Here is a 22,346-nt window from a genome sequence, read left to right on the forward strand (position 1 = left end):
AATTGCTGCTGTGATCACTGACAGAGCAGCTGTATTAGCAATATATAAGCCACCTGCAGGAAGTTATTCACACCAGCAGCTGTCTCTCACCAACAAGGATGAAAATGAGCCAAGAACAGATGGGAATGAAACCCTCAGAGTCAGGCCACATTAAAAAGGCGGAGCTTATACCTGTCAAACAATATTTGGAAACTTCCTATTCTAAATTTATTAACAGGCGACAGCATCTTCATAGATTCTAGCCTGTGTTCTAGTACGAAATGATTCCACCTGGGCCATATAACGCAACAAAGAAGCTAAAACATATGCTATGGCATGGCAGAACAACCCAATATGATTTCCACTCACGTGATACCATGACCACCAGACCTGCAACAGCTGGCACAACAAATGTAAGACTTTGTGGACCATTCTGAAATGAAATTTGGGAGAATTAGACAACTAAATGCAAAAAATGCATACTCTCATACAACCTGCAAGCATCAAACGTGAATGTGCACTACATTTGGACATGGGCAACACATAACAAACCAAAAATCCCTGCAGAGAAAAGCTATTTGGGCATCCGGAACACAAGATGAATGTTTTTTTCTTGTTTTAGAGCACTACAGAGAGAGCTAGCTCAGAAGAGCCCAAAGCCCCCAAAAGAGAAGCCAAAAAAAAAAAAAAACCATAAAGGAAGGTAAGCCACTGCAGGGTAAGCACAGATAGAAAAGCCAATTAACGCTGGGGGAGGGAGAAAAGGCAGAAGTTTAAATCTTTGCTCCAAATTCCCTGAAGTACAACCACAGTCTGTGAATCCCCAAGAAGTCTGGGTCAAATATGCCTCAAAGGAAGATACCAAAAGGTCACCGCAATGGGGTGAAAGATGTACACAGTGTTCACTTACTCTTCCTTTGATCAGCTCAGGCTCATATCAGTTCTAGTGCTAGTGTAGAGGGCATGAGGCTGAAGAGCCACCACTGATGTAACATCTGAACTAAGAGTTCATTTGCTGTTCACGATGGGTTTCTAGGGAGCAGCTCTAGGGAGAAGCCGTGATCCCTAGACAGTACCCAAAGGGGACAGATACAGGAGAGAAAAACACAGTACACAGCAATATAAACCATTTGGCTAAGACAAGGCCTTCTTCAATAAGCAACACCATGTGCCATTTCTATCCATTTCAAGTATTACATTTGGAATGGCCAGCTGATGTGTGCTCAGAGCGACCAGAGAAACACAAGTCTCCAAGAAAATATAAAACTTTGCCAATTACAAGAAAAACAACCATTTAAAACCAGTAGCTAAAAGAATGTTATCCCATATGAAGGATGAATTAAACACTGGGGGGGGAGGGGGGGGAGGGAAGGGAGGGGAGGAAGATTTCATCAGACTGCCGGGAGGCAGAAACCTCAAAAAGGAGCAGTCAAAACTACAGAAGAAATAAAATGGTGTTGCAGCCCAGGGGTCAACTTAGCAGAAAAAAGGCATATTAAGAAAATTAATGTATTTCAAAAGCAAAGAAACAAAATGCACAGGAGAAGATAGACCAAAATACAGCAAAATGACAGAAAAAAGAAACAGGAGCCACACTACTAAAAAGTTTCCCAGAGGAAACACTATGCAACTAAACAAACAAAAACCTTAAAACCCAACTGTAGGCAGGGGCTAGTTTAAAGGAGACAACATTCCACGGCGTTTCCAGCCTCCATGCCCTATGCTGAATATGAAGAAAGGTTTATGCACAATTATTAAAAAATATAGTGGATCTCCCTGTGTTCTGCAAGTATACACACACACAGAGCGCAAACCTGTATGAGCCTATCCTTTTAATACACAGAAGAAGACACTTGGCATCATCAGCTTTCCTGTGCAGCCCACTTCAAGCTCTGATCTTAGCAGTCAAATACTAAGCAATCCAGATAAAAGCATCAACCTAAAATCCAAACTTAATAGAATTATTTACATTAAAAGCATATATATTTTTACTCGATCAACTGAAAACACTATTAAGGTAAAAAACACACAACCTAGACCTGTGTTCACCACTTTCCTCACAAATTTTCAAGAAGTTTCTGGGAAAATACAAACCTTACAACATGCGCTGTAATAAAACTTTTGCTGAGTTTTTTTTTTTTTTTAATAAAACTAAATTAGTAGAATATCTCTGGTTTGCAGTCCTATTCAAAGACTGCAAGATGGCTGCAAACCAATGATATTACGATACTAATGTCAGCTCACTTCACCAAGACTATTTTTGCTGTCTCATAAAAGCCCCATCTTTGGCAACAGGACCTCACCTAATTGGAATCCAGACATGTTCTAATGACTCTTTAAAACAAAAGAAGTTTTGAAGCTTTGAGGAAGAAGTTGCATGATGCTCTGCAGTCTTTCATATACCACCATTCACCATTCAGCCAATTGTCTCTCCAGCAGATACTAAACCACCATTTTCTAATTCCATGACAGAAGTTCAGCTGTAAAGCTCCCACACAAAGAGCAAGAAAATTCTTGACGGTTTAACTCAGTTCGCTGACCTACCTGGATTTATATAGAAGGTAAACAATATTATTGACTAAGTTTTCCACAATTCACATGTTCAGATATTTTCAAGAAATCATTCCTCAGAGATGTTCTGTCAATCTTAAAATTCTAAATAGTAAAAGTTTTTGTAGTTCTGAAGCTAGAAGAATCTCTGCTACAAATGCCCTGCTCTACACTGAACTAGACAGTCAGAGGATGAGGGAAGAGACAGAGGTTTTATCTCAACCTAGATTAGCTCAGTAAAGAAACACATCTTAGAAAATACAGTGCATTCCCTAAATCTCCATAGGCATAAACAGTCTACTAACTCATGATGTCTTTAAATCAAAGTCTTTATCCATTTTGACAATCACTGCGCACCCGCAGTTTGTCCTTACACTTTTTCACCTAAGTCAAGAGGCTGGCTGAATCTTCCACATTGTTCTCTTTCACTCCTGGAACAGCAGAAGAGCCTTTTGCCATGTGATATTTTCTTCAGTCTCAAGGTGACCTCCCTATAACAGGATTCTGTGCCAAAAACACAATATCAGTCAAGTAAGAGCAATAGCATCTTCAGAGTAGCTTTACGGAGAAAGGGTAATTTTATCCTTTGGGAAGACATGTCGTCTGATAGTAATGTTTTGAGTTTGTACCACTTATTCATGGAAAGGGCCAGCTTTCTTGCCTCAATCATTTCAGCTAAGAACAAGGGGGATTCAACAAAATATGGCTATAAGTTAAGGAACCACAACATCCAAATCTAAGGGAAGCACCGCTATACATATCAGCAAGCAATGATGCTAGATGAGTAGCCACTATCAAAACATGATGCGCTAGAAGAGAAGCTAGATAAATGATGATGTTGCTCGTAACTAAGATAATCACAAAGGAAGCCTAAAGCACTAGTACTCTTTTCTGCAGGTGGAACCGAGTACTTCATTCACTTGGTAAGGTCCCTAAGTTTTTGCAGGTGGTATACACTGTATGTGGCAATGCAATTTCAAGCTGCCAAAGAGCCAAAATACATCTGCAAGGAGGAGCAATGAAATCACCTTTGAGAACTGTAGTTAAAAAGACTATGTAATAGTCTGAGGATTATTTTTAAATCCTTTATGACTCCATAAGAATATCAAATAGTGGCACGGGGCATTACTACTTCAAAAACAGTTCTCAAAACTTCTGGAGTTGAGCTTTGCCACATCTGGAGCAAGGAGATACAAATGCAACAGGTTTACAGATAGCATATTAATTTAGTTTCAGAGCTTCCCAGGACTAGATTAAAGTAGTTAGAATAAAACGAAGATAGTAAATACTCTGGAAGGGGAAGGAGAAAAGACAAACAAAAGCCAGTCTTTGTAAAGATGGCAAAGAAAAAGAACTGGGTCCAGTATTGTTTAACTTATTCATCCGTGACCTGGATGAAGGGACAGAGTGCACTCTCAGCAAGTTTGCTGATGATACTAAACTGGGGGGAGTGGCTGACACACCAGAGGGCTGTGCTGCCATTCAGAGAGGGACCTCGACAGGCTGGGGAGATGGACAGAGAGCAACCTCATGAAGTTCAACCAAGGCGGCAAGTGCAGGGTCCTGCACCTGCCGAGGAAGAACCCCATGCAGCGGTACAGGCTGGCGGCTGACCTGCTGGGAAGCAGCTCTGCAGAGAAGGACCCGGGGGTCCTGGTGGACAACAAGTTAAGCGTGAGCCAGCAACGTGCCCTTGTGGCCAAGAAGGTCGACAGCATCATGAGCCGCTGCACTAGGAAGCGTGGTGCCAGCAGGTCAGGGGAGGTGACCCTCGCCCTCTACTCAGCCGTGGGGAAGCCTCACCCGGAGTACTGCGTCCAGTCCTGGGCTCCCCAGGACAAGAGAGACACGGAGCTCCTGGAGCGAGTCCAGAAAAGGGCTACTAAGATGGTGAAGGGACTGGAGCGTCTCTCCTATGAGGAAAGGCTGAGGGAGCTGGAACTCTTCAGCCTGGAGAAGAGAAGGCTCAGGGGGTCTTAACAACGTGTATACGTATCTGAAGGGAGAGCGTCAAGAGGATGGGGCCGCGCTCTTCGCACTCGTGTCCAGCGATAGGACGAGAGGCAGCGGGCACAAAATGAAACACAGGGAGGTCCATCTGAACCTGAGGAAAAACTTCTTGACTGTGAGGGTGACAGAGCACTGGAACAGGTTGCCCAAAGAGGTTGTGGAGTTCCCTTCCTTGGAGATGCTCAAAACCCGTCTGGACACAATCCTGGGCAATGTGCTCCAGGGCACCCTGCTTGAGCAGGGGGGTTGCACTGGATGATCTCCAGAGGTCCCTTCCAACCTCAACCATTCTCTGATTCTGTGAAAAAGCTATAATATGCTATTTCTGACACAGAAAGAAACAGAGCTGTGCTTAACTACTCCTTATTTAAAAAGAAACACAAAACACCTTGCAATTGGAGCTTTTAAGAAGTCTCCTTTAGGTTCCTACAGGCAAATCTGGAAATATAATAGAAACAGCAGGAGAAGGAAAAACCAGCAGCAATTCAAGGATCTCATTCACTGACAGGAAGGAATGCTCACCTAAGAGATCTACTGGTATCTGGTTCCAGCTACGCCCCTTTCAGTTACAGACTTGTTGAGCTTTTCAGAAACATGTAATTAAATTAATTAAACTGCATTATTGAAATAACACATAAATGTAACATACAGAACATACTGAAGGATTTTTAGGTGGCAGGTACTGCGGCAAGCAGATGCCGAAAAGTAGATGAGACAGCTAAAAAAGCTGCTACACTTCGGTATTTATGAGCCTATCTGAATAAAAGTCAAACAAAGATGATTACCTTCATTCATGATCTTTTTACAAAAAAAAGTCAGCTAAAAAGTAAAACTTCATAATTCAAAAATTTGTGCACTTGCCCTCATCAAGCTCCCCTCTTTCAAGCTTACAAGTGTCAGGACAGCACTGCTTAAGAATTTTCAGTATTTCTGTTTTCAATAGCTAAAATTTGAAAGAATTTTAACACTCATGGGACCCATCAGACTAATTCTCTCAATTGACCTCTCAGATAGGTATAACACAGTCAGAAGCACAGTATGCATTATCTGTAGGCTAACTATCCTTTATCTTTAATGAGACTGAAGGTAAATGCCAACTAATGGTCCACTGCTAACTACAGTAGCGGTTGTCATAGAGAATTTACTCATGTCACACTGGGCAATCAAAAGCCATGTAACAGAGATTTCTCGTCACAAGCAGACTCAGTTACTTTGAGACTTTTGGTATTAGAGCTGAAAGCCATAGTCTATTCCCATTCTCCTCAAATCCTTCTAAGTGCAAATCCTGTAAGTTTTATGTAGGCCACGTTTAGGTTCCTAATGTTAAAATTAGAAAAATTAGTAGCAAATAAAATGAAAAATGAGCTTTTCTCCCATGGCTGTGTTTAATATTGGAAGTAAGTAAATGTTGTTTCTACAGAATACACTGGATTGTTAAATTTTAAGACCACATTCTTTTTTTTTTTTTTTAATAAGAATATTTTCTATCTCAATTACAGTAAAATAGAGAAAGCTAATACAAAACTTAATTTCAACAGTTCAGAAATGATAGAGGTAAACTGAGGCTACTGAAAGACCAACATACCCCTAAGAACTTGGAGTTGTAACAAACTGTACACCTGGATACCTCATTTAGCAGATCTGTCTACTTACATTGCTTATTTTTACTTTCTCCTCCCATCTGCCTTAAAAAAATCCACAAATATAATTAGGTTTGGTAGCAAAACTTTAAGATTAGCTTGAAACAAAAGTTTTCAGTACCAAAAGCAAACCATGTAATTTACTCTGACAAAGACTGTTTTGTTAGCATTTATACCTAAGACAAAACTTCTTTCCCTAATATTATTAAGCAGACAGGATACGTGCCTTGTTACTCTATTTTAGTCTGCGTAAACTATTAACAGACACACCCACATCTTCTGTTGCCAGTGAAGATAAACATATGAATGAAAGACCATCTTCTATTTCCAATTCCCTTTTTAACCGATTTTAATACTGAAGTGAACTATACTGAAGAAAATTGGAGGAAAAAAGAAATAAAAAGCTGTCTTCAGCAGTGAATGACATTAATTTTAGTCCAAGGTTTCGTTCGGCATTTCCAAGAAGGAATGATACAAAATTCAGAAATTGCAGAAACAAAACGAGAAACTGCAACAGTATAACTTCAATAATAACACAAGAAGTCTTACTTAAAAAGATTTACATTACACAGTTAAGCTCAGGAATGATAAAATGCAGTTGCATAGAATGCAAATATTATGCTCCACTCAGCAGTAGTGAGTTTTTTCAATTAAATTAAGTAGAGCTGTTATTAAATGGTTCTGCGAGTCTGTAATTTTGCTTTTTAGCTTGAAGAAATATGTCATCATATCATTAATACAATGTGCTCGCCACATGTTGTTTCACACTAAGAAAAATGTACTATAGCCTCAAATCATATTCAGGCTAACCCAGACTGACTAAGGACAATAGTGCCTACTGGGTGCACAACTGAACAGAGTAACAGCGCTACAGCTGCTGAAATCCAGAGACCTTTGAAAGACAGGACTAAGGAGCATCAGAAAGAAGCCGACTGCATGGTGTGAATGACAGTTCTTGGCATATTAAGTTTCACAGTGAAAGAAGAATAAGACATTAAGAATTTTATTTCCTTAGAATTACCTGAATTATGCTCAATAAAATAATACAGCTCATGAGGTACTTTAAGAAGGAAATTACTCATACAGCTTAAAATATTTCTGAGCATTCCAAAGACACCGAGAAACTCAGTTTCTTAACTGCTTTTCTCTGGTAAGAAGAGAGAGCCTATTTTCGCTTGCTCTGTTATACTTCAAAACAGAAATGAGAATTTCAACAGAAGAGTACTGGTAAAGTCTTTTCTTATTCAGAGCATTAATTGGTATTTGGGAATACCATTTCAGAGCATTACCAGTGCACGCTGTTCTAAAATATCACATATCTTGTACTAGCTGCAATTGTGAAACATCACTGCATAAGAACGTAAAATTAGCGTACAGCATGACTGTTTCTGATAGAGTAGAATCAATTGCAAAATAAATTACACAAAATAGAAAATTTCGTAAAGTAATATGAAAATGAGCGCTTCTATGATCTTCGTTATCGCAAGCAGCGTTATGCCATAGTAACATATCACATTTCAACTTCACTTGTTAAAATGATTCAAATTACATTACAAAGTCTTTCAATACACAGAGCCAAAACTTCTATAAAACTCTCCTGGAAAGTATGCTATAAAGAGCAAACCATTTTAAATCATACTTAACGCATGCTCTCACCTTCACTGGAAGTTTGGAACTCTCAAGGATCTTTCCAATGGCAGATAAAATTCCACACATGAGGGCAGAAATCAGCATCATCACCCCAACCGCTGTGAACCAAGACATACTGCAGAAATAGCATAAACTTTCTGCCGATGTGCATACAATGACGTGAACTGCACAGAGCATCAGACACATCAAATAAAACAGCAGAGAGAACAGTGGAGGGGAGAGAGGCACTTCAAATTCTGCCCGGCTACTCAGAGCTTTTGGAGTGCTGAGCACCAGCAGAAACAAAACCTAGAAAAAAAAAAGAGAGAGACAATACTTAAAGACTTGGGATCAGCTAAGGCACAGAATAAGAATTCACACACGCAAAAAGAAAAGTAATGCTCTCATTCATGTCACTCTGCTAGTACACATACATTACCAAAAAAAAAAAAAAAGTGAAGAACTGCACCTGAGAATTTGATCCCAGTGACGTATTACCATATAAAGGGAGAAGCAAAATTATATGTTCATTTACTAGTTTAAGGGCTCAGATACACAAGTTACCAGGGTTTAATAAGTTTCCATGGGCCTCCTGACCCACTGTAATCAGTCACATGCACAATCTTCATCCCTTGCAAAGGTAAGAACGTTAACTCTCAGTATCACAACAGCTCCTAAGCAAACAAATTTAACCCATTACTAGCAACAGGCCAAAAGTTACGCACATGCTCTACCAATGCTTTTCTCTCACAAGTTACATGTATACACTAAATTAAATGGCTTCCCAGGCTGAGAAAAGCTCCCATACGTGTGCTGAGAAAAGCACACACACACGTCATTTTTGGACCTTATGAATTCTTCAGGTATTATTTCTTATCCTCCTCCTCCTCTTAAATTGCTTTATTGATTTTACTTTTTCAGAGCTAATACTTTGCTCTAACCCACACACAGATCAGGCAGAATTCCAAGTTTCCTCTCAGATAACCGTAGTGGTAGAGATGAATACTAAGACGAGTTATTTCTATTACCCAGGCACCCACGCACAAATCTTTACAAACAAAGAAGTAATTCAGCCGCATTCTAAGATTTTTTTGCAAGGTGTACAAATGGAGCTAGGACTAAACTGAGCTCAATCTGTTTGGCAGGGCAAGATTAGAACAAATCAAGATAAAAATAACTTCATCACACTACCACCAACCTGTAATCTTGCACTTCAACCTGTTAAGACCTCTATCTGAAATTTACCATGTAGTACAGTAAAATACAGTAAAACAGACCCTCCTAAAAATGCCAGTGCATTCCAGTAGTAATCCTTCTTCTTCATAATATACTTTGCACAATTCACATGGTTATGAAAATATGAGGTTTCATGGCATTAAACTAGCTTGAGTTTTACTTTTTAATACAGCATTTACAAATAAAATCAGAACTCATGATAAGAAAACGCTCGAAATGTAATTATCTCTAAAATCTAAATTCAGCCCCTTTGGGAAAGTGCTCTATGGATAAATACTTTCATCACCATTCCTCAGAGGTATTATTCTCATTTAACATACTGGACGAACTGTATTTAGGGAATTGTGTTTCAAGCTACCTGTGAGATCTCCCTCTATTCTTCAACGAGGCTGAAAAATATGTAGCATCAAGACAAAAAGATGATTGTGGAAAGTAAGGAGTGTGAGTACCAGACTGGAGGAAAAAAAGAGCATTTCCAGCACTTGTGTACAGAGTCATCAAGAGATGATGAGCAAGCTCTTGTCATCCAAACTTTTCATGGATAATCACTAGCTTAGGTTTCTTTTTATGAAGACAGTCAATTAAAATACCTGAGATCAGTTTTGCAGAAACAGTGAGCACCGACAACTGCACTTCAGAAAAAGAAATCCCATCAAGAGCTTGAACGCTTAGATTTCCAAAACAAAAGAACAAGAAAGGAACAGAAGCACTTCTCCTTGACACTTGACATTGTCCACCTTCATTCGCAGTCTGTAAAACGGGAACAGAACCTACCATCTCACTGCAAAACTAATTTCTGTGAAGACTTATTCTCATGAAGTAGAACTGCTGATACCGCATATTATCAATTCCTTCACAAGAAATGAAGTGGAAACCAAGTGCCTTACAGGAAATAGTTGTTTCACGGCTTTAGGCCTAACCGTACAAATAAGAATTCTCCATGTCTGAAAACTGGCCACACAGGGTCTTGCTTGTTCTGATCAACTATGCTGACTGCAAACTCGGGTAATTAGGATAATTAGGAATAGGTGGGAATTTATTTGCCTGCCTTTCCTTTCTAAATGTAGTTAAGTTTTTAAAAAGTATAAGGCTAATGATATGGGAGTAATTTAAATTGTAGCATATCTGCACATTTACTATAAATAGTTCCACCAAAACATAAGTAGCTTATATCAAAAGCTCCCTTGAATTACTTTACAAGCTAAGCTATACATTAAAAAGAATATTATCCTCTTTCAAGCAGAAAGTCGGCGAACTCTAAAAGAGTTCATACTCAGTAACACTGCAGAGTGGTAAAAGTATACACAAATTATTCAAAAATGAGAAAATGTCATGTTTGTGCTCTTATCCTTTTCACAGAAAGATGTATTTTCATACCTCCAGAACGATCACAGTTCCCACCATCATCGAATACATGTCATATTGTGCCACTTGCTTGCTTAGTGAAGAACTCAGAGTCTTCAGCGCCTCCAAATATTGCTTCAGAACCTTTTTACCAAGATTTAAGAGTATTTCTGAATTATTCCCGTCTAAGTACAGTTTGATCCAATTACCATGGGACTTTTCTGCTACCTTAAAATGCTCATATCCAGGATCTAATGAGGGGGAAAAACAAACAAACGAAAAGCAAGTAAGAGGACCCATGAACAAAGGAGGATAATCAAAGATTTGATTATACGTCTACATTTGCTTGCATAATATAAAAAAGCTTGCCATGGGGGTTGAAACCTTTTCATACCTAGAAAGTTACAATATCTTCATGTAGTAAGACCATAATGAGCCAGTCACGCAGGAAAAAAAGCAATTAATCCCTAACTAGATAAAAAGTGAAAGCCCCTAGAAGATGATAACCATATTAAAGTATGTCTACTTTTACAGAAGATTTCCAAGATGAACTTACTCAAATACTTTAAATCCTGACAAAATTTCTGTTTTCCACTGGAGACACTTACCCAGGCCATCTTGTGCAGGCCACGTGGGAAATCATCAAATAGCTGATCTCTGGAGAAAACATCAAAGAATACAAACTCACCATATTAGGAACCCTAATTACTTTTGCTGCAAAGCTAATGAGAATTAACTGGTAACAGGAAGTGAAATACACAAGATGCCAGATATAGAGGCACTAATGCAAAAGTTAACAGCTGAAACGCACAGTTTGGCTTCAGGCGTTTGGACTATGCAGCCAGTGACAGCCACTGCAGTGAAATTCAGTGAGCGTACTATTGTTTGAAGGCTAACTTGGTTAAAAAAAAAAAGAGAGAGAAAAAAAATGATGCTGCCATCAACCTATAGGAGCAAGACTAGTGACAGAACGTGACTTTATGGTGGCCTAACCACATCTAAGAGAATTCTAACCTGAAATAATAAAGAAAAACACTCAGAAAAAAAAACAAGCTCCAGGTCAATCACATATATGTTGCCATATCTAGGAAATATTCTCATGTGAAAATGTAGATTCAATTAAGTTTCCTGATTAAATAAATGTGGAAAGGGAACTGTTCCTGAGCGTGACACCAAGAGATAACCACTGGGTTCCACTTAAGTCCTTAAATCCACATCAGCCTCCCTATGGCCAGCTTCATAATGCAACAGTGCCATAATAATACCCACCATAAAACCCATAATACCCACTCCTTCATTCATATCAGAATCTGACAGGATTGTTTGGGCCTTTTGTAAGTTAAAGGGTTTGCTTTACAGTGAGTAAATATTCACCGTCTTATCTCATGTAAACATGCTTCATCCTAGACACACAGCACAGACTTTTAACAAAAATCATGGCCCAGAAAATAACGACCTCTGGTAAATCATTTAATTTATGCCTCAACTCTTTATAAGGAAAATTGATAATCATATTTCCTCTTGAGCCAAGAGTTTTCTAAGCTGTTTGCAATACATACTGCACTGTTCACTGGAGAAACAACCCGGGTATTTTTAATTTTATTGCAAGTTCTTCAGGCAAATGAAGTATTCCTGTTCACAATGCTTGTACAGTTATGAAACAAAGGTGTCTCCGCATTGTAAATTTCTTATCCCTCCAGGACTCCTAGTGATCTACTACAGGCTGAATTGAGCACGAGAATTTTAGAAAGGAATGTTTAACTAAGAATGTCAATTTTCCTCTTCCAAATTTTATAACGTGTCCCAAAACATGCTGATCCTACTGTAAAGAACGCTCACAGATCTCTGCTGGCAGGTACAACTCAACTAGCAGCAAATATATGTGTATCAAGATAGCTGCCAGCGTTCGCTTCACTACCATAACTGTTTGGGGACAATTAATTGCCCAGAAAGTTCCTTTTCCAGCATATCTGGAATTGAGTTAAATATTCATACTTTTGAGGAAATCCGGAAAGGACAATCTAAATCGAACTGCTTTCATCAAACTGCAAGATCATGCAATACTCCATTTTATTACACAAAACATCAAAATTTGATTTCAAGTTATATCTTGAAATCTAAATAAATTCCTTCCTCACCTTTTGCTCCGGTTTTCACCCCTCACCCAGCCTCCCTTTTCATTCCTAGAAGAACTTTTATTTCATTCTTACCTGCCTTATTCCATACTACCGCCCACTAAACCCATCCTGTCCATGGTGTGAAAGATGACTCTTGTAATCAAATACACATTTGCTTCTTTGAGGAACAAGATGGAAACAGCTTAAAGATCTCACAGACTGGAATGAGGGAAAAGGGTTACCAAATTTCCTCTGAGAATTCCAACGTTATCTGTTCCATGGCACATTTGTAAGCAGTCAGCGTAAAACAAGGAGGGTTATAGACTCTGGGTGGCTGAAGAAGCCCTTTAGTAACTGGGGCATGTTTGCCTGGCGTGCCTACATGGCATACTCACAAGAGAAGCTAGACTCAAGGCCAAATCTAAAGTCAGCTTGCCCAGCTACAGGAGGTTTCCCTGAGCACAGAGAATAGTGTATTTGTATAGCATTACATTAGCATTTTCTGCTTCAGCCTCCCTCCCGTGCTATAAAAGGCAAATGGCTATGCTTCCAGCATCTGGTTGATAACATCTTCACTTAGTTCCAGTCACAACCAGCAGTCATTTAAAAACTGGAAAAATATGAGGAAAGAATGGACAATGTGAAAGTGCCTTCTTCAGTTTCAGTATATAAATCTGTCAGAAATAAGCAAATGATTTTATTTAACACATGCATCTAATGAAGATTAGTTCCAAACTGAAAAGTGGACATTCATTTGAACAATAACATTCAACTTGGTTCTCAAGTGTGGCTTTTCATTCCACTGTAAAATTGCCTCTTAAAGAAACAATCCTAACTCATCAGTCAGATGAATGTTTGTAAGTTCAGAACAGAAGGAATCATAACTAGCTGCCTACAGCTGCCTCCCTCACATCGAGATAAGAGGTCATTCACAATCCCCAACTGCGTGTCTAGGTACTTCTCCCTTCAGCTTCTTCATTTTTGACAGCTGTTTTCATTCTCCATTTCCAGAATCTTTTTTAGCTGCATGTGTTCTTCTCTAACAAAAGAAAACCTAATGCCTCATATCAATATTTATTAGTCTCTTTTCCTTGAAATAATTAAGCCATAGACCAGCTTCAGGTTTCTTATTTAATCTTTAGTTTACCTGATAACAGATTTAACCCTGAAGGTTCCTTTGCCCCTCAACAAGTCAAAACCAAGCCTCGTGAAACGCTGTAAGAACGTGTCTCACAACATCCTTCAGCTTGAAAAAGCATCCCCCTAACTCTTACATGAGCTAAGATTTAAAAAAAAAACAAAGTTCCTGAGCTGCCTCCACTCTGCTCTTCATTAATATGCATACTTAACATACAGCTGAAGACCAAGATATGTGTGCGCACAGTTCCAATTTGTTCTTAATACTGGATTGGCTGAACTCAGGCAACTCCCAAGTTGCTTCATCAAATAGCATGTAAAGCCATTCTGCCTTCCCATATGATGTGATTATCTCAGCTGACATCTGACTTCCAACTTTTTGCATTAAAAAAAATAAGAACATTGCATCAAAAATTAAAGTATTGATTATGCTAAAACTTACAATGGGTGAATCTTTTCTCTCCATGACTCAGTCATCATATTGAAGGTATTAACAATTGGTGCAATCTGTGCAATCTATTTACAACACTCTTTTCTGAAATTTCACATTTTCCCCTTCAGAAGAGCACATTCCTTTTGCTCTGAAGAGTTTAAAAAGAAAAAAAAGTAGGAGCTTAAGTTACCCTGTAAGTATCTATTCTTTCAAACTTAAGTTCCAGTCATATGCATTTCTCTTAGCATTCAGTTGAGACGATCTGATCCACTGGAACTGTTAATAGGCAAAAACCAGTATTAGAAAGCTTCAGCTTGCAGTCAGCAGACATGAATGAGGTGTCTTTTTGAGTTATTTGCCATTTATTTCCCTTCAAAAAAAAAAAGGAAAAGAAAAAAAACAGGAAGCACACCTTATCTATGGAATTCACGTTCTTGGTAAGGCCCAAGAACTATCAGCAGAGATTTGATGAGTATCCAGATGACGAGGAAATAAGAACCAAAGGTCCCTAATTCAACATACATGATTACAGGCCATTGCTGACATATCACTTACTTGACATGCAAAAAGTTTTCTCAAACAAGTATAGGAAATTTTGTCTGAGCACCTGCCTCTCAGACTTAAAATTTTCCAAGAAATACATCCTATAGATAACAAGAAAGTAAAGTAATACTGGAGCCTTAACAGTATCGTTCACTGGTAGAAATACCATTGACCTACATTTAGGTTTTCAAATACTCATAAAATTGAAAAACTAGTAAAAAAAGCTCTTATTTAGATACTATGTCTCAAAAGGAGACTCTGGAGAAAAATGTTTCCAGTTAACAATGTTGGCATATGAAAGATTTTTTCTCAAATGATTTAAATGGAACGTTCTGTATTTCAGTTTGTGCTCAGTGCCTCTTGTCCTGTCGCTAGCTACCACTGAGAAGAGAATGGCTCCATACTTTTATACTTGCCCGCCTCAGGCATTTATACATATTGATAAGATCCCCTCTGAGCCTCCTCTTGCCCAAGCTAAACCGTCCCAGCTCACTTAAGTTTCTCCTTGATTGAAAGATGCTTCAGCCCCTTATTCATCTTCGTGACCCTTCACTGGACTTGCTCGAGTATGTTCATATCTTTCTTGTACTGGGGAGCCCAGCACTGGACACAGCACTTCATGTGCGCCCTCATCAGCGCTGAGGAGAAGCATAGGATCGCCTGCTGGAAACAATCTTCCTAACGCAGCTCAAGATGCTGTTGTCCGCCTTTCCCATAAGGCTACATTTCTGACTGATGATCAACTTGGTGTCCCTCAGGATCCCCAGGTCCTTTTCTGAAAAAACTTTTCAGACAGTCAGTCCCCAGCCTGTCTTGGTGTATAACGGGGTTATTCTTCCCCAGGGGCAGGACTTCCCATTTCCCTTTGTTGAACTTCATGAGGTTACTGTTTGCCTATTTCTTCAACAGCTTGTCAACATCCTCCTGAACAGCAGCACGTACCTATCAGTCACTCCTCCCAGTTTTGCACTGTGCACAGACTTGCTAAAGGTGCACTCTCTCTTATCATCCAGGGCATTAATGAAGATGTTACAGTACTGCCGATAAACAGTACCGGCCCCAGTGTTGACCCCTGCAGTATACCACTAGCGACTGGCCTCCAGCTGAACTTTGTGTGGCCCTTTAAGCCCAGCAGTTCAGGCAGTTTTCTGTTTACCTTACTTTCCATTTTTCTAGTTTGTCTATGAGGATGTTGTGGGATACAGTGATATTAGCAAGGCTTTTGACAAGACAAACAATATCCATTCCTCTTCTGTCATCCACCAAGCCAGTCATCTGATCATAGAAGGCCATCAGGGTGGTCAGGCATGTTTCCCCTTAACAAATCTGTGCTGACCACACTCAATCACCTTCTTGTCCTTCATATCCTTGGAAATGGTTTGCGGGCGGATTTGCTGCATCACCTTCCCAGGGACTGAGGTAAGGCTGACCAGCCTGTAGTTCCTCAGAACCTCCTTCTTGCGCTTCTTGAAGATAGCGGTGACATTTGCTTCCTTCCTGTCCTCAGGAACCTACCCTGATCACCACAACCTTTCACCATAGCCTTTCAAATATTACAAAGTGCGGCCTTGCAATGACATTGCCCAGCTCTCTCAGAAACTTGTGGCTGTATCCCACCAGATCCCACAGACTTGTGCATATCCAGTTTGTTTAAATGGTCCCTAACCTGATCCTCCTCCACTAAGGGTAAGTCTTGATTGCTCCAGACTTTCCCACAGCTCTCAGGAGAGTGGGATTCCTGAAAGCTGGTCTTACTAGCACAGATTGAGGTAAAGAAGGCATTCATTACCTTGGCCTTTTCTGTGTCCTTTGTCATCAAGTCCCCTGCCTCATTCAGCAGCAGGCCCACGTTTTCCCTCGTCTTCCTTTTCGTGCTAATATACCCATGCAAGCCCTTCTTGTTTACCTTCACATCCTTTGCCATTGTCAATTCCAGATGGTCTCGAACTTTCCTAACCCCATCCCTGCATGCTTAGGCAGCACCTATATTCATCAAGAATCACCTGTCCCTGCTTCCACTTCTTGTATGCTTCCTTTTTTTAACAGTTCAGTTAGAAGCACCTTGTTCATCCACGTAGGACTCCTGAAACTTCTGCTTGATTTCCTGGATGTGGGGATGAACTGCTCTTGAGCTTGGCAGCAGTGATCCTTGAAAAAGAATCAGTCAGAACTCCTGGACCCCTCTTCTCTCCAGGTTTATACCCCATGGGATTCTCCCGAGCTGAACAGAACAAAGTTGGCTCTTCTGAAGTCTAGCATTGTGATCCTGCTTTTTGCTTCCATCATTTCACAGTCACTGCAGCCAAGGCTACCCCAACCTTCACGTTCTTCCCTGAATTAGTTCTTCCCTGTTTGCAAGAATTAGGTCTGCCCTGCTGTGCTGCCCTCCCAGCAGATATCAGGGTGATTCAAGTCCCCCATGAGGACCAGGGACTCCGAACGAGAAGCTTCTTACAGTTATCTGAAGAAGGCTTCATCTACCACTTCTTCCTGATCAGGCAGTCTGTAGCAGACACGCACAACAACGTCACCCATGTTGGTCTGCTGTTAATCTTCACCCCTAAATTCTCAGCTGGCTCACCATCCATTCCTAGACACAGCTCCATGCATTCCCACTGCTCTCTCGCATAAAGAGCGACTCTCTCTCCTCACCTCTACTGTAAGGCCTTCCTCAAAATGAACCGAAGTGAATGAATCTAATGACTTCCTTGCAGGATATTTCCTTTTCCTCCAGGAATCATGAAAGATATGCATACATGTGCACCTGCCTCTAAATGTGACAGGTGGGAGGGTATTTATCCTCACTTGGAAGCCCCTCAAAGCAAAGGGCCATTCATCCATGCTTCTAAACTACACGCGGCACTAGTCATTGACATAGTGACTTTTGCTTTAGTATTTCTAGGGCTTGAAACATCCGCAGCAATGAGACTTAACACTAAACAAACAGCAAGACACCTCTTTTCCATGCTAATCTTAATGATCTTGACTAAAGTACACTGTGGTACATATTAAGCTACCACTTTACACACCTAGGACCATCAAAGAACAACAGGGATTACTACAGCAACAAGGACAACAGAGGCAGCGAACAGATGCAGCAGTTTGCGCAGCAGTTCGCGCAGAAGGGCGCCAGAAGACAAAGAAGGCACCTCTCCATCTTGCACAGTGGTGTGTCCTTCCCCGGGGCATGGTCGTGACACGCCGCAGAGCACGTTCCCCAGTTGCCGCTGGAGGTGCTGCATCGGCTGTGTCTGAGGCTTCAACCCAGACAGACCCTCTGGCAGCAGATGCAGCTCTGCAGGTGTCAGGCTGCAGGGAGTGCCTGGGGCCTCTCCGTGGGGCCTGGGCTGACAGTCAGCTCTCCTGCATGAGGTGTGCTGTGGTTGACCAGTTGCATCACCAGATAAGGGAGTTACGGGAGGAAGTTCGTAGGCTGCGTAGCATCCGAGAGGATGAGCAGGAGATTGACAGGGTGTTCTCGGAGACTGTGCAGCTCCAGGAGTCCCCAGCCCCCACTGCAGCGGAGTTGTCAGAGGGCTCAGCACCGTGTGTAAAGGTGCATCATAACGCTGTTGAAGAGGGCTGGAAGCTGGTGACCTCTCGTAGGAGGAGAAAGGCTCTTGCTCCTCCTCAGGAGTTGCCTGTGAAGAACAAGTTTAGCGCCCTCCAAGCTGAGGAGGAGCTGGGCATGGCTCCAAGGGAGGCAACTGGCCTGGCAGACCCTGTGCCGTGCAGGAACCCCCGGAAGAAGCAGCGAGTGATTGTTGTGGGTGACTGCCTGCTGCAGGGGACAGAGGCACCTCTCTGCCGACCTGACCTCTTGTCCAGAGAGGTTTGCTGCCTGCCAGGGGCTCGAATAAGAGATGTCCTGGAAAGACTGCCAAGGCTTGTCCATGCATCGGACTACTACCCTCTGCTGATCTTCCATGTGGGTGCTAACGACACAAAAGGCAAACTGGAAACCATCCAACAGGACTTCAGAGCTCTGGGAATGGTGGTCAAGGGTCTGGGAGCCCAGGTCGTTTTCTCCTCAATCTTGCCTGTGAGGGGAAAGGACGGGAGGAAGAGTAGACGAGTTTTCCAAGTTAACAACTGGCTGCGCCGCTGGGGTTGGCAACAGGGCTTTGGTTTCTATGACCATGCGACCCTGTTTGAAGATCAACAGCTGATGGGGAGTGATGGGATCCACCTTACCAAGAGGGGCACGCGCGTCTTTGCCAACAGATTGGCCAGCCTGGTAAGGAGGGCTTTAAACTAGGCAAGATGGGGGAAGGGGCGTGGTATAGTGGCAGGAGAGTCAGTAAAACACCGCTCAAGTCAGGATGCCTCCAGCGGGTGCATACAGCCAGGGGAGACAGCATGGAACGTGGCTATGGAGGCTCCTCTTGCACCTCTCCTGGGAAGCTTGCATGCTTGACTGGCTCTCTGAAATGCCTGCATTCCCCATGCTGCCCGCATTGGTATAAACAGGAAGAGGAAGAGATCTGTGTGCGGTCGCAGGGCAATGATCTCATTGCAGTTCCAGAGATGTGGTGGGATAGTTCACACGACTGGAAATGCTGTCATGGATGGCTATGTGCTTTTTAGGAAAGACAGGCCAGAAAGGCGAGGTGGTGGAGTTGCTCTTCATGTGAGGGAGCAACTAGAATGTATGGAGCTCTGCCTCGGGGTGGATGAAGAGCAAGTGGAGAGCTTATGGGTAAGGATTAAAGGGCAGGCTAACATGGGTGACACGGTTGTGGGGGTTTACTGCAGGCCACCTGACCAGGAGGAAGTCGTCCATGAGGCCTTCTACAGACAGCTGGAAGTAGCCTCACGATCACAGGCCCTGGTTCTCATGGGAGACTTCAACCACCCTGACATCTGCTGGGAAGACAGCACAGCTAGGCACAAACAGTCGAGGAGGTTCCTGCAGAGCACTGATGATAACTTCTTGACTCAGGTGGTGGAGACGCCAATGAGGAGAGGTGCATTGCTAGACCTTGTATTAACAAACAAAGAAGGTCTAGTTGGAGATGGGAAGGTTGGGGGCAGCCTTGGCTGCAGTGACCAGGAGATACAGGAGTGGAGTGGATACAGGTGGAGTGCAGGATCCTGCGAGGAGGGAGCAGGGCAATGAGTAGGATTGCAATGCTGGACTTCAGGAGAGCTAACTTTGGCCTCTTCAGGGACCTACTTAGGGGAATCTCATGGGACAGGGCCCGAGAAGGAAGAGGGGTCCAAGAAAGCTGGTTAATATTCAAGCATCACCTCCTCCAGGCTCAAGATCGGTGCATCCCCCTGAGTAAGAAGTCCAGTAAAGCAGGCAGGAGACCTGCATGGATGAGCAAGGAACTCCTGGCAAAACTCCAGCAGAAGAAGGAAGTACACAGAATGAGGAAAAGGGGACAGGCCACTTGGGAGGAATACAGGGACGTTGTCAGAGTGTGCAGGGATGTGACAAGGAAGGCTAAGGCCCAGTTGGAATTCAATCTGGCAAGAGATGTCAAGGACAACAAGAAGGCCTTCTTCAAATACATCAATAGCAAAAGGAAGCCTAGGGAAAACGTGGGCCCGCTGCTGAATGGGGCCGGTGCCCTGGTAACAAAGGATACAGAGAAGGCAGAGTTATTGAATGCTGCCTTTGCCTCAGTCTTCACTGCTAAGGCCAGCCCTCAGGAATTCCTGACTCTGCAGACAAGAGAGGAAGTCTGCAGAAAGGAAGACTCTCCCTTGGTGGAGGAGGATCAGGTTAGAGATCTTTTGTCCAAACTTGACATCCATAAATCCATGGGCCCCGATGGGATGCACCCACGAGTGCTGAGGGAGCTGGCGGATGTTATCGCTAGGCCACTCTCCATCCTCTTGGAAAGGTCCTGGAGATCAGGAGAGGTGCCTGAGGACTGGAAGAAAGCCAATGTCACCCCAGTCTTCCAAAAGGGCAAGAAGGAGGAGCCAGGACACTACAGGCCTGTCAGCCTCACCTCCATCCAGGGAAAGGTGATGGAACAGCTCCTCCTGAAGGTCATCACTAAGCATCTGGAGGACAAGAAGGGGATCAGGAGTAGTCAGCATGGATTCACCAAAGGGAAATCATGCTTGACCAATCTGATAGCCTTCTCTGACGGAATGACTGGCTGGGTAGATGAGGGCAGAGCAGTGGATGTTGTCTACCTGGACTTCAGCAAGGCCTTTGACACTGTCTCCCATCACATCCTCCTAGGTAAGCTCAGGAAGTGTGGGCTAGACAAGTGGACAGTGAGGTGGTTTGAGAACTGGCTGGATGGCAGAGCTCAGAGGGTTGAGGTCAGTGGCACAGAGTCTAGTTGGAGGACTATATCTAGTGGTGTCCCCCAGGGGTCAGTCCTGGGTCCAGTCTTGTTCAACGTATTCATCCATGACCTGGAGGAAGGGACAGAGTGCACTCTCAGCAAGTTGGCTGATGATACTAAACTGGGGGAAGAGGCTGACACACCAGAAGACTGTGCTGCCCTTCAGAGGGACCTGGACAGGCTGGAGAGCTGGGCCGAGAGGAACCTCATGAAGTTCAACAAAGGCAAGTGCAGGGTCCTGCACCTAGGGAGAAATAATCCCAGGCACCAGTACAGGCTGGGGGTTGACCTGCTGGGAAGTAGCTCTGCAGAGAAGGACCTGGGAGTGCTGGTGGACAACAAGTTAAACATGAGCCAGCAGTGTGCCCTTGTGGCCAAGAAGGCCAATGGGATCCTGGGGTGCATTAGGCAGAGTGTTGCCAGCAGGTCGAAGGAAGTGATCCTGCCCCTCTACTCAGCCCTGGGGAGGCCTCCCCTGGAGTCCTGTGTCCAGTGCTGGGCTCCCCAGGACAAGAGAGACATGGCACTCCTGGAGAGAGTCCAGCAGAGGGCTACCAAGACGATTAGAGGGCTGGAGCACCTCTCCTATGAAGAAAGACTGCAAGAGCTGGGCCTGTTCAGCCTGGAGAAGAGAAGATTGAGAGGGGATCTCATCAACGTGTACAAGTATCTGAAGGGGGAGTGTCAAGAGGATGAGGCCAGCCTCTTCTCCGTGGTGCCCAGCGACAGGACAAGAGGCAATGGGCCAAAACTGAACCACAGGACGTTCCACCTAAACCTGAGAAAAAAATTCTTTAATGTAAGGGTGACGGAGCACTGGAACAGGTTGCCCAGAGAGGTAGTGGAGTCTCCTTCGCTGGAGATATTCAAAACCCGTCTGGATGTGATCCTGGGCAATGTGCTCTAGGGGTCCCTGCTTGAGCAGGGAGGTTGGACTAGATGATCTCCAGAGGTCCCTTCCAATCTAAACGATTCTGTGATTCTGCGATTCTGTGATATAGCTATATCTTGAACTCTTAACAGTAAGAGGTATTACCCATTTATGTCAAGTGGGGAAATGTGTGGCAAAAAAACAGAAGAAATGGAGTATGGGCCCTACTGTTAACATTTCCCCACTGTAAGCAGCACTTATTGGTTAGACTTCCAGACAGTGTTTAATTATGATTAGCAGCCATGATGTTGGAAGGTAATTAATTCTTGACCTACATTGATCATCTTGCTACAACTAACCTTGTTACCCACTTTAATTATTCATCGCTGTAACACAACTTTGCATTCCCTTCCAGTCACTTGACTTGTAAACTTGATGAATCACTGAAGTGACAAGGACTTCAAGCTTCATAACCATTTAAAGACAATATTATCTTCTGCTGTCTATGATAAAATATTAACCTTCACCATCCGTCTAGTTCCTCTT

At 42.7% G+C, this 22,346-nt stretch overlaps 1 protein-coding gene across 6 annotated transcripts in view; it reads right to left on the reverse strand.

The window, feature by feature from the left end:
- Positions 1-22,346, reverse strand: part of PIGG (phosphatidylinositol glycan anchor biosynthesis class G (EMM blood group)) — a 107,352-nt gene that overhangs the window by 72,060 nt on the left and 12,946 nt on the right. For all 6 annotated transcript variants that reach the window (XR_011137671.1, XM_068926954.1, XM_068926958.1 and 3 more), the window contains 2 exons: positions 10,422-10,639; positions 7,836-8,117 (listed from right to left, as the gene is read on the reverse strand). Coding sequence is in view for 5 of the 6 variants with exons in the window: in XM_068926954.1 (XP_068783055.1) it covers positions 7,836-8,117; positions 10,422-10,639 (500 nt within the window). In the remaining variant the exon portion in view is untranslated. The remainder of the gene's footprint in view (positions 1-7,835; positions 8,118-10,421; positions 10,640-22,346) is intronic.

The sequence above is a fragment of the Struthio camelus genome, chromosome Z (genome assembly GCF_040807025.1).
Source record: "Struthio camelus isolate bStrCam1 chromosome Z, bStrCam1.hap1, whole genome shotgun sequence".
Taxonomy (NCBI): domain Eukaryota; kingdom Metazoa; phylum Chordata; class Aves; order Struthioniformes; family Struthionidae; genus Struthio; species Struthio camelus.